The sequence below is a fragment of the Phaethon aethereus genome (genome assembly GCF_964289735.1).
Source record: "Phaethon aethereus genome assembly, chromosome: 1".
NCBI lineage: Eukaryota > Metazoa > Chordata > Aves > Phaethontiformes > Phaethontidae > Phaethon > Phaethon aethereus.
In genome coordinates, this window is record NC_138575.1 from 144,047,316 (window position 1) to 144,060,413 (window position 13,098).

The 13,098-nt window shown below is 41.7% G+C and overlaps 1 protein-coding gene across 1 annotated transcript in view; it reads left to right on the forward strand.

Annotated features, from left to right (window-relative positions):
- The window catches only part of DHRSX (dehydrogenase/reductase X-linked), a gene marked incomplete at its 3' end in the record, with an annotated part of 174,489 nt that overhangs the window by 103,231 nt on the left and 58,160 nt on the right, over positions 1 to 13,098 (forward strand). The window contains 1 exon segment of the mRNA XM_082009356.1: positions 9,507 to 9,608. Coding sequence (XP_081865482.1) covers positions 9,507 to 9,608 — 102 coding nt within the window.

Genomic DNA, 13,098 nt, shown 5'->3' on the forward strand with positions numbered 1-13,098 from the left:
ATCATTTCTAGGAAGACTCATGCTCCTAACTTGCCCTGAAGTACATTTTCATTTAGTCATCTTGTAAAAGCCTTGCTGACTTTTGTCTTCTTTAATAGCTTGACTCTGTATTACTTCCAAAAAGCTCTTTACTTGAGTTTTACTCCTGATGGAAAGTGTCAATATGAGAACTCTGTAATGTGTGTGTCACATATGTGCCATATATTTTGAGGTTTCAAATGTGATATAAGCCACAGTTGTAGAGCTAAGCCACTGTAAGGACTAAATGTCACCCAAGAAGAAAAAGAAACATATCTGCAACTCACAAAATATAGCAATGAAATTTAATAGAAAAATCTGTTCACCAGGGAGCAAGAGGGAAATAGATCTAAAAGTATACAGAATCATAGATTCATAGAATAGTTTGGGTCGGAAGGGACCTTTAAAGGTCATCTAGTTCAAACCCCCCATGCGATGAGGGTAATAATAGTAACGAGGGTATTCTAAACCATCTTCTCCATAAATGAGGAATCTTCAGATGCTCACTGTGAACTCTTCTGTCCCCATGAGGCAGAGGGAATTTACCTGGTCCTGTCCTCTTGTTTCTGGTCCCTGTGGAAGGAAGAAAACACACTTAGCTGTGAACAGGATGAAGGATGAAGAAATATGAGAAGCATTTCCACTGCAACACTTTTTTTTTTTGCCACATATCAGCGCCAGATTGAAATTGGTGTGACCATGTAATTTTCCCACCATTTCTCCACAGGGCTCTACATGGTCCTATGAAGAGACCAAATCATATTTCCTTTCAACCTGTGAAGGCACGCCCATAGATAATTAGAAATGATGACAGAAGCGGTTCCCAAAACAGTTTTTTGGTGGGGTGAAAACAAAGTCCTCCCACAGCAGCAAGGGAGGATATCAGAGGACTTTGTCTCTCTGCAGTCAGAAACCTGGGTGATGACCACCTGAACTCAGGAGGAGGAGGAGGGAGATGGCATCTAATTTCCAGCAAGCATATGAGGAAATTTTCTATCTATCTATTATCGTATTTGGTATTCTAAAAATATAAAGCCCCCCAGTGAATAATCTGGAGGAAATTTTACCCACGGGAAGCTAAGATAACCTTTCTTACCCTGAGGGCTGGCTATGGATCCTACTGCTCTTGTCCTGCTGCCACCACCTCCTAAGGTTACTCTTCTGACAAGTTGATAGCAGCTTATTTCTTTTCAAGCCCTGTCCCTGCTGAACAGGCAATATCAAATATTATACAGCAAAGCACTACTTGTATGTTTGGAAAACCTAGAGCATGCTATGTCTGTAGGAATTGTGCTAAAATGGTAGTATATTTAAATAACATCCTACCTGGTGGTGTGATTACCAGAGTCACGCATGGGCATTTCTGTTGCTTTACAGGGACTTTACCTCCTTTTTGTACTGCTGTTACATGCCAGTGCTCTGGCAACATGATCTGTGAAGCCATTCAGGGGGCTCCCCTGTGATGAGCTGATATTTTGTCATTAATGACAGCTGCTGGTACCGATGGAACTGAAACACTCTTCTTACCCTGGAATTTTGCTTATTTTGATTAACCAGTACACAAGAGCTACGGGGGTGTTTGCTGAATTTAACAAGTTAAAGGATCACTGGACTAGGCCACACACTTCTCTTGTGGAAGTTGAAAGTAGCTAAGCCAGACTGCTCAGATTCAAAAAGCAAATTTTTTTTTTTGTTTTACTCTTCAACCTCTAAGAGAGAAAGCATCTCTCAGAAAGCTGAAGACTTTTTTCCCCATTTCTCTTAGGACAATAGGTTAAAGCTACCATGAAATGCCTTTTTTTTACAATAGCTCTTTGAGGTTCAGGTTCAAACCATCCTGAGGAAGAACAAAAGCGCATGAATTTCTAATACTTGCCCAATGTGGATTTCTGTTTATGTTGTGAACACCGATGCAGAGCTCTTTTTTCACTGAATAGGCTGGAGGATGACACACAGCGGCTGTTCACAAAGGCTAACATTAGCCACAGGAGGCTGATCTCCTTAGACTGCCTTTAAAGTTAGTGGCACTAGAACGGATGACTCAGAGAAGGAGCAGCTGAATTTAGGTGCTCTCGCTCGCCTGCTGGAAGGCCCTAGACAAACTAGTCTAACAGAAGTTGTGAGTGTATCTTTTAATGACTGTGCCCAAACCGTATGTCTTTAAATATGCTCACAATTTTGATCCATGGTAGTGCACTCATACACTTTGCCGGATGGATGTGTTCCATCTGTTTTTTTCTTCAATGGCATAATCACAAGTTTCAGCTTGAACAGTAAATCTGTGCTAGAGTTAGCCATAATTTATTATTTCTATTAATCGTCTATGAAAGATCATTGATCTGAAAAAGAGCCTAGTAAAGGACAGAGGAGAAGACTGGTCAGGGGAAGTTGTAAGATGCCCAACAGGCAACAGACAACAATTTGGCCCACAGTCACATGCTTAAAGGAGTTTGAAGGATTAGGAGCCAAAGTTTTGCGAATTGTCACCATAATTACAAGTGGAATTAACAGTCAACTAGTGCCGTAGGTACCATTGCACACACTGGGGTTTTCTGGGCATTAGTCAATTTAATATTTAATTCCTGTGAATTTTGGCTGCTAATGCAGAACGAGGGAGATTCTGGAGTTCTTGTGGTGTAGAGGCCAGAGAGGTCATCAAAGGCACAAGGGCAGGAGCACGGCATAAATAAGAGATGCTGTGCTTGCTGCATTTATAATGACTGTCTCTCATTGTACAGCTCAATATGCAATTGGCTGGTGCACGCCTTATTTACCTGTGGGTTTTTGTTTGTTTTTGTTTTCCTAGAAGTCCTTTTAAAGTAAGCGTTCTATAACCCTGAACAGCATGTGGTGTTCTGTCATCATGCACGTCTGAGCAAAACTGGCAACCCAGCCCTGTTGTTAGTCCAGGCAAAGTAGGAAAATCATGTTAACAGGAGTCATGTGCTGTCAACGGGGGCTTGTGTGCTTCCACGCATACCCAGTTTGTAGACTGATAAACCCAGGTTTTGTTAGCAGCCTAGAACTGCTTTTGCATTTTCCACTCACAGCGTTGTCATGTAATGGCCACAGTTTTGAGCTCAACTGGTCATAATTTCCAGCTGGCCAGAAGTTCATTCTCCTCCCTTGGCAGGCCTGTTTTGATTGAGAACAGCTTTTGTTTTGGCTGGAAGATGTGTAAGCAGATGAGCAGAGCTGGCTGAGAAAGATCAGTTGATTCTGGGACATCTTACTTTGGGTAGAGAGGATGACGGGAGAAGGGAGATACCAAGCTTGTCTCTGAAGACTGGACCAGCCAAAGCCACTGTTTATTAGTGTCAGCAAGGACAGTGCAGTGACAAAACCGAAGGAGGCTCCAGTCAGTACTGCTTTATGTCTTCTCCTCCTCCAGTTCATGCTATTTCTTTCCTGGGATTTGCTCCACTTCATTTCCACTTGCCGCCTTGCTGACAGAGCTTCCCTAGCTCTGCAACGCAGCATCTGTCAGGGGGTAGATACTTGCCTCAGTAGGAGCGCTTTCTGATAAACAACATCTCCGTTGCACTCTCCAGGTGCTCAGAAGCGTATTCAGTTCTTTCGTGAGCAGGACAACATTTCTCCTTGCTGCTCTGCAGATGCCAAAGCATAACTCTGTGAGGCAGAACAGCAGACGATAGGCCAATGCCCCAGTGCCCCCTCTGGAGATGGGGCACCCAGCGAACAATGCGCCTTTGTGGAGCTTTTACGACATGTTTTTTGAGCATGAATATGTGACTACTGAGTACCATTTTTTATTCTTTTGTCTAGGAACCATTCTTTGTGCCTTGCTGCAGATATAACTCTTCCTTCTGGTATCTCCAGACACTGGATAGATGGGTGGTAAATGAGAACAGGCAAAGCAATCCTTTCTGTAGTCCTCTTTCCACCATGGACTACAAGTTCTTGGCTCGCTGGGCAGAGTTGCAGCTTTCCCTAGAATGGATCCCCCGCTTGTGTTTCTAACACAAAGTGAAAGCATGAGGGAGAACTGCTTTGGCATAAGTCATAAAAGAAAGTTGACTCTGACTTATGATTTTTGCTGAAGTGGAGCTGTAGCTGTTGATAATAAATTCAAGGTGACGAGTTAGAGCTGAATGTAGAAAAACTGGTAACTGGTAGGTGGTCTCCATCTCATCTTAATCTGATCTAAATCAAACCTAAGTGACATAGTCTTTGCAGGAGCCTCAACATTTCATTTTCCTGTATTCAGCTGATCAGTGGATGTCTCAGAAGTTACAGTTCATTCACTGCAATACCTGTCCATTCTTTTTGCTTCTGAATTTTTCCTTCCATAGTAGACCAAAATTCCTGTTTCAATGCTTTTTAAGCCTCTGTGGTACAGACACAGCAAGCAGAGTCAACTGGGCTGGTGCGGAAAGCAAAGGAGGTTCCAGAAACGGTGCTGACAGTGTGAAGGAGCAGACGGTCCTAAATGGGAAGTCGACCCCGAGGGGGAAACTCGGGGGAGCATGAGCACTCAGGGGCTGTGTCAGGCTCTCCTAATGCTGGGGCTCCTCTGGGCTCCCGTGGGGCTCATGGTGTCAGAAAGCTCCTCAAGAGCCCCCAGGTGCCTGCCCTTGGGGTCCTCCGGCTGCAGTAGCCACGACGAAGTGAGCGGAGGACGCACAGTGCGGGAGGAGGCGCTGGGCTGTGCAAGTGCTCAGAGGGGTTGGTGGGGTCAGCCAGCAGAGATTTGTGAGATTCTTATGGCCTTATCGAGGAGCGGCCAGAAAAACATAGTACTGGCTTTTCTGTTGCTGAAAAGATGCTGCACCAGGCAGATACATGTTTGAAAGAAAGCAATTAGGCAAAGCAGCAATTCTAGTACCATCATATACATATCTATTCATATGTGGATAATGGCATAAGCAGCTCCAGATGTCTTTTGGGAAATTATGCTCCTTTTATATTTTATTAGCTAATAGCTTTCTGATGTCTGAGTCATCAAATGACAATAAAATAATAATAAAATATTTTTAACAGTGAATATTTTAGCCAGTGTCTGACAATTATGTACTCACCTGCTTTCATTGGAAAGATAATTTAGAGAAGAACAAGAGACACATCCACCAGAAAAAAGAAATACGGGCATGTCTGTCATTCTCAAGTACCTGAAAGCAAGGGGAAGAATAGTAGAAGGAGAGATAAAACAGGACAGATTTAGAAATTAGAGTATTTCAGTAGCATTAGCTGCAGATATTTGGTATGTAGATTCGATTCTCCATTTTTTTTCTTAATGGCATACGGCAAATCAAAGGAACCAGTTAGTCTAGAAAGCCTATTATATTATTAAACTCAAAAACAGAATGACCACTGTTGTCAATTAATAGGTACTTAAATAATTTGAAGAACAGTGGCAGACAAACCAAAAAAGATAAGAAGTAACGTATCTAAATATTATTTTTGGCATATGTTTCAGCTTGCTTGCTTGTATTGCACATCTTTATTCTTTTTGCTTATACCTATCCTATACAGAACACCTTTTGCCATCAATGTTTCTGAAAAGTTGTTCAAGTCACATTGCTAGTTCACGTCTGGTCATTTGCTCACATCATTAAAAGTTTTACTAATTTAATCTTTAGTAATTAAGACATTTATTAAAATGGCTTGCTTAGTATATTTTTGCATACTTTGAAATATTCTAAAAACAAGCCATTGTCCTTAGCTTCTAAATATGTAATTCTTCGCACGCTGCTAAAAATAACAAACACATGGACCATGGGACAAGGAAGAAACCCGGTTTCTGTTCATGGCCCTGCCGCTGGGTCAGCACATGACTTGGAGCCGTGTTTTGGCACCCTGTCTCGAGTGGAATGGCACCTCAGTCGGCGCGGCGCTCACGCCAGTGAGACCACCTCCCTGGCAAAGAGCCACCGTGTACGAATAAGCATGAACAAGGACTTTGGCCATTAGTATTGCTTCCCCGTGAGCAAAAAGAAAGGTTTGGGGTTTGATTTGTTTGTTTGTTTTTCTTTCCAAGCATGTTATGATCTTTTGATGGCAAGTGCTTTACAAATACTGAATGATGACACGCTTCCCAAGTAAGCAAGTAAATAAGCTTAGTAATGAAACCCTTGCCTGAGTGTGCCATTACTCTGGGCACTGTACAGTCATAATGAAGGACAGCACTTGTTCTGTAAAACTACAAAATTAAGAGAGAGGAGATCAGACAGACATAGCAAAAAGTTAATTCCCAGGAAGGATGAGATTGTACCAGTCAGGCTGAAAAGCACCTGCCTTCCCACACTGGTTATCTAACCACCGTTGCTTTTGGCAATGCAGAAAAGGAAAATTTCAAGGTCAGATGAGGGGAGAGATTAAAATTTAGCTTAGTGAATGTTCTCAGGGGCCTGGTTCTCTTGCACATATGGTGGCATTAGCAAAATACAGGTGATGTATAATGTTACCGCAGTCCATATGGGTGGTGAAGAAGTGGTTGGAAAATGTGCCACAAAATACTGCAGCTGGTGGAAGTCCAATGTCTTCTCTACCAAGGTGAATATTTTGTCTTAGAAGGGATTCCTCCACTGGCAGTGTGAGTGGCTGCCTCCTAAGAAGCTGATGATGCTTTTCCTAATCTCTTTCTTCAGTGAGCTGCCTGGATAAGTAGAACAACAACAGAGTCAGCTTAAAGCTTAACTTAGGTCCTTACTCCATTCATTGTTGCACTAGTTACTAATAAGTTAGTACAACCAGGTGTTGTGTACCTGAGCAATTACAGTGCTGTTCATGTGGTTTTCCATAGCTGCCAGGCCACAAAAGGAATGATCTGAACAACTCTTTGTCAGGAGTTAATAACTTTTGCATTTCCTTACCACTGCCAGATGCAGGACATCAGTGAAATTAAACAAAATTGCAGACCTTCTAAAGGTACATAGGGAGCTTAAGAAATTGTCTAGTGTTATCCATGGGTCAGTGCTGTTGAAATGGTATGACTTTACAGCCATTTTGAAAAAAATGTGTTTATACCATGTTAAAATGGAATCTAAGCATTCTTTAAAAAAAAAAAATGGAAAAGGCCACTGAGTAATTTATATAAATTCAATAAGACAATTTCAGAGGACTAATACTGTCTAGATTCAAAATATGTAAGGATTATTAAAGCCCCATACTGTAAAACTGAAAGGAACTGAAGGAACTGTTCTTCTGTAAAGGATTTTAATAAGAGCCATGACTGTCTTTTGTTATTTAGTTTGCTGTTGTGCCTGCAGGCTTTCCTAAGCTTTTATTGTACGGGCATACTGTAAAGAGGCATTATAGCTTGCAGCCTCAGTTGTGACAGGATGAAGCAGTTTGGTGAACATCACTGATGGACCAGGGAAAACAGTAACAGGAAAGGTCTCTTATTGCAACCTGTTTACCCTATAGTTTAATGTTCCTGTCAGAAAGACTTCCTTTAGTGTGTGTGAATAACTGGATATCTTTAATTTCCCCTTCCTTTAAAGGCTGTTTCTTTCATACGAAGAGGTGGGGGAAGCCATGTACAAAGAAGGGGGTGGCTGTTCCTTCCTGTGGAGCACAGGGCAGCAGCCCTCAGGATGGAACATAGGAGGGACGAGGGGAGCAGGGAAAACACAACAAGAACCTCGAGGTCCAGTCCTCAGCTGTGGTGGCCAAAACCATCCTGGGGAGTGGGCATCTGTGCAGAGGTTACCACAGAACAGGAAACCTGGGAGTTGAAATCAAACCAGACATTAAGGACGTTAAAGCCTTGGCAGTGAGATCAAGTGCATCCTCAGCACGTTTGCAGATGACACCAAGCTGAGTGGTGCGGTTGGCACTCCTGAGGGATGGGATGCCATCCAGAGGGACCTGGACAGGCTTGAGAGCTGGGCCTGTGTGAATCTCATGAAGTACAACATGGCCAAGTGAAGGGTCCAGCACATGGGTCAGGGCAATCAGAAGAACAAAGACAGGCTAGGCGGAGAATGGATTGAGACCAGCCCTGCCGAGAAGGATTTGGAGGTACTGGTGGATGAAAAGCTGGACAGGAGCCAGCAATGTGCACTCACAGACCAAAAGGCCAAGTGTACCCTGGGCTGCATCCAAAGCAGCGTGGCCAGCAGGTTGAGGGAGGTGATTTTGCCCCTCTACTCCACTCTAGTGAGACCCCACCTGGAGTTCTGCATCCAGCTCTGGAGCCCTCAGCACAGGAAAGACATGGATCTGTTGGAGTGGGTCCAGAGGAGGGCCACCAAAATGCTCAGAGGGATGGAACGAACACCTCTCCTATGAAGAAAGGCTTGAATGAGTTGGGGTGGTTCAGCCTGGAGAAGAGAAGGCTCTGGGGAGACCTTATTGTAGCCCTCCAGTACTTAAAGGGGGCCTATAAGAAAGATGGGGACAGACTTTTTAGCAGGGCCTGTTGCAATATGACAAGGGGTAATGGTTTTAAACTAAAAGAGGGTAGATTTAGACTAGATAGAAGGAAGATATTTTTCACAATGAGGGTGGTGAAACCCTGGCACAGGTTTCCCAGAGAGGTGGTAGATGCCCCATCCCTCGCAACATTGAAGGTGAGGTTGGATGGGGCTCTGAGCAACCTGATCTAGTTGCAGATGTCCCTGCTCATTGCAGGGAGGTTGGACTAGATGGCCTTAAATGGTTCCTTCCAAACCAAAGATTCTATGATTCTGTGACTCATTCTGCAAGGACATGGTGAGCAAATGGAGCATGCTTTGTACAGCCTTTGCCTTTCTTTCTGCTGGACTTAGCCACTGCAAGTTGCTCAGTACTGTCTGACTTTCTAAAGTTGAAACACCTTTTGGTCTTTCTTGGGAAGTTCACTGTATGAAAGAGGTTCAGGCAAATCCACCTCAGTGTCCTAGTGTACTGGATCTGGCTGGAATGGAGGTGTCACAACCTAGCTGTGACTTGGAGTCCCACTGTGACATGTAAGAAATCAGGAAAGGACAGCAAGAGACTGACATGGATGAGTTGAGATCTCCTGGGCAAACTGAAGGGCAAGAAGAATATCCAGGTATCCTGGGATGAGTACAGGGACACTGCCCAGTTGTGTAGGGTCAGGAAGGCCCAGGTACAGCTGGATCTGAACTTGGAGAGGGATGCAAAGAATAATAATAAGGGCTTCTATAGGTGTGTCAGCCAGAACAGCAGGGTCAAAGAAAGTGTACCCGCCTTGGTGAGCAAGACTGGCAAACTGGAAACAACGGACAAGGAGAATGCTGAGGTACTCAAGTTTTTTGCCTCAATTTTATAACATGGCAGCAAAGTTCCTCATATTTGTTCTGTGAAGAATCAATAGCTGAAAATTAGAAATGGAGAAAGGAGAAAGAAGAAACCTTCTGAGACCAGCTTTTACCCATAATTTTCAAAAGCCTGCTTATTTTTAACATCTTTACTTTCCTGATGACATTATCACAGGAGTCCTTGCTGATGTGTATAAGTGTGCTTTTATATCATTGTAACTGACTTAACTCTGTTTTTGTTCATCTCCTCTTCTTTCCCAGTGGAGTTTTTATACTGTGATTTGGCTTCCATGAAGTCTATACGGCAATTTGTGCAGCGGTTTAGAGCAAAGAATTGTCCACTCCATGTCCTGGTGAATAATGGTGAGTTCTGTTTTTTGCTTCTCATATCTGCAGGGGAAGATGTGCCAAACAGGGGTCTGGTCTATCACTTCACTTTCCAGATTGATTACCTGAACTATATGGCAGGTTACAATATGGCTGTATTAACAGGGATGTCTTTTGAGGATTTAAATTGCACCTTTCTGAGAGACTGTCAGCTGAACAGAACACTTTGGTACCACCCCTGCTCGTGATGTTACTGCAAGTTGTGTTCTTTGCTGCATTTTTTAGCTCTCCAGCACTAAACATCACGCAAGTGCACAAGAATCTGAGCATCCCTAAAAAAAAAGAAAAAAAGGAAAGCTGTACTTTATGCCTGTAGAAAACCTGTCCTTTCATCTTTATTTACTTTCTCTCCCGCTGTATTTTCCCTCTATGAATACATGCATTCACTGTAGCCGTGTGGTGAGCTGGACTGGGGGCTTAATCCATCTGAAATATAATCTAGCAAATTATCCAGCGACCTCATGGCAATCACTGCTTAGATCAAGGTGCTGCTGGAAAGTTGTCCATAAAACTGCGTCCTTAGTGGTCAGAGAAAAAATTAAAAGGACAACATTTATCTTGCATTCATACAATTATCAAATGAATCTCATTACTCTTAGGGATTTTAACTTTTGTTATTCACATACTTGCCATCTAATTATATTTTATAGCCACAATACTTTTGGAAACCAGCCCATACAATAATTTTCCTCTAAAAACCCTGCATGCTATGCATGAACTTTCCTAAAGGGGAATTTTCACCTGTCTATTTAACTAGGGGAAAAACCCGCCAGCGACAATTTAGGCTTTTTAGAAGTTTTCTGCTGTTATATGCTGCTGTTCTTATTTTCCCAATTATTTGCATGTATTTTTATTAAGAATTCCCAAAGAACATTTTCTATTTTCCTGCACACCCTTCAGTCCTAGTGAGGGCGAACGTGCTGCAAATAAATGGGTTTGTTACATTTGTTGATGCCTTAAAGAGCCCTCAATAACACAAGCAAATATTACAAGAAACATTCAAGAGTATTTTATTTCCTGATTGATATGAAACATTCATGATATGTTCAATTAAATGTTCATTTTTATTTGACTAGTCAAAAAAGCCTACCATTATTATTTTAATTGTTCAATAATTAAACGTAGTGGATATTTAATCCTGATTACAAACTCTTTCCAGTTTTACATTCCTGCTTTTAAAGGTGCAGAGTGCAAACTGTTACACAGATGGGAATAACACTACTTGAAAAAGCAGCATTTTGTGGGGGAGAAAAAAAAAATATATTTTGAGATCTATGCACCTGTGAGGCATCCCCTGCCCTCCACCGGTTGTCTGCACCAACAAAACCAGGACTGTGCAGTAGGGGCTTTGGAGGCAGCTTGGGAGAGAAATGACGGGGCTGAAGCAACAGTACGGCTGGGAAGCCCTCTTGAATAAAGGATTTTGTTCTGCCCTAGCTGCTGCTGAAGCAGGATGGATGAAAATTGCAGTTAAGTATATCTTCTTAATCAAGAAACAAAGTTACATGAAAATAGATCTCCTTATGTGCCTATTACAATATGACACCAAAGAGTGTAGGTCCAAAACTTCTTTTAAGAAAGAAGCTTGAGACTAGTATTTGCCTGAATTAGGCTATATTTTCGTGACCTGCAAGAAGGGCATTTGATTTCACTTACTCTTGGTTACCAAATACAGTTGGCAAGAGAAACCTGTTGTTTGAGAAAATCTTGTTAGAAACTACAATGAAATGAATGGTCCAACTCTGCTTTTTGCTGAATCTTTAACAGAATCACAGAAGTGATCATGTCCAAAGCCGCTGTAAATACTCCCAGGTTAGTTTCCAACCATTACTTGGCAAGTCATCTCAGCCCCCACTTATGAAAGCTCTTTCCCGTTGTTTTTTTTTTTTTCTGGTCCTTTTTGTTTGCTTTTGTAAATAAACTGTAGTGTTTAGTTTTGTTACTAGTTTTGTAGTGAAAGCCCAAGTGATTTCTTGGTAAATGAGAGGAAAATTAACATACCTTATGGAGGAGAAATGTCCTGATGCAAAAACCTTTGAACAGCTGCTCTTGGCTTTCTATCAGTGTTGAGCACAGCCAAGACAAATGCTGACCTTTGGTTTAACTAGTAGGCTTTTCCTTTTCCCTTCCCCTTTCCTTTTTTTTTTGTCATTTTTTTCACTGTAATGCAATGCAGTAAGGAGGGAGATTCAGTCCATCAGGGCTGGAGGCACTACTCACTCAAAAGCCTCATCACAGTTGACAGCTCCATTGCCTTCACCGCATGATCCCCTGGACACAAACTTGAGTCTCTGGAAGAGGACAATGCTTGCAATATTTAAATGTCTGATAGGAATGAGTTGTTGGGCATGTTGTCCGTGAGTCTGTAAGCTTTCTGTCAGAAAACTCTGTTGTCAATAGGAAGGCATTTTGCATGACTTTGCAAAAAGGTGGCTTGCAGGACATCTCATGAAAACATGGTTAATTTTCTTATGTCTCAGTGCACACATCTAGAATAGTAGCAGCTGCGTGGTGCTTAGTTGCCGGCTGGGGCTAAACCACAACAGTCCCTTGGTATCATCTAGTGCTTTCTTATTTCTTACAGATCTTGAAGTTTTAGTGTTCTTGATATGAAGAAGTATTTTTATTTTTTAGCATATGGCAAAGAGCCTGTGAGCCAGGCACCCGCACAATGCATTTGTAGGCAGTCATATGCTTTTAAGAGTCTGACCCAAAGTCTGTTTGGGGCTAATGGAAAGTCTCCATTAGGTTTTGAAAATCAGACTTTGTGTGGGTCTTATGACTTCTGAATCAGACTGTCAGCAACCTAATACGAATTTTCCTCTCTATCTTCGTATGACCAAATGTTTTATTATCAAGGACTGTACCCTTTTATTATAATTAATGTAAAAAGGTCAAGAAATGTTACATTGCAATTTTTTTGCACACTATATTACTATTATTTAATTGTTTTAAATCAAAATCGTTTAAACTAATTGATATAACCATGCCTATACATCAATGTTCTTTCCACATCTTATCTCCATCAATATGTATCCTGTATGTATGTGATATTTGTTGTGGGCTTGTGTGAACCTATCAAAAAGCCAAACATTTCAAGATGAATTAAGGAAAGTTCTAACATTGTACAATAATGCAAACTGTGAAATTAACATTGAAATATTATTAAAAACAGGTGATTTGGCATGAATTACTGTGCTAGGTAAATAATAAATACTATATATCTGATCTAAGATCATTATGAAATTCCGCAGTTTTCCAGGTCCTTGATGTTTTTTTAAAAAAATGTGTCTCCATCACTTGCCCAGTTCAAGGATCTTTTTGGAAATTAAATTAATATTAACGTCCTGATTTTCAAAGTATTATTTTCCTAGAGCTAGGCACCCAGGTCCCACAAAAATTTCAGCAAGGTTTAGGTATCCAATTAATTCAGGCACTTTAAGAAGTCTTATGTGAACATTTAGGG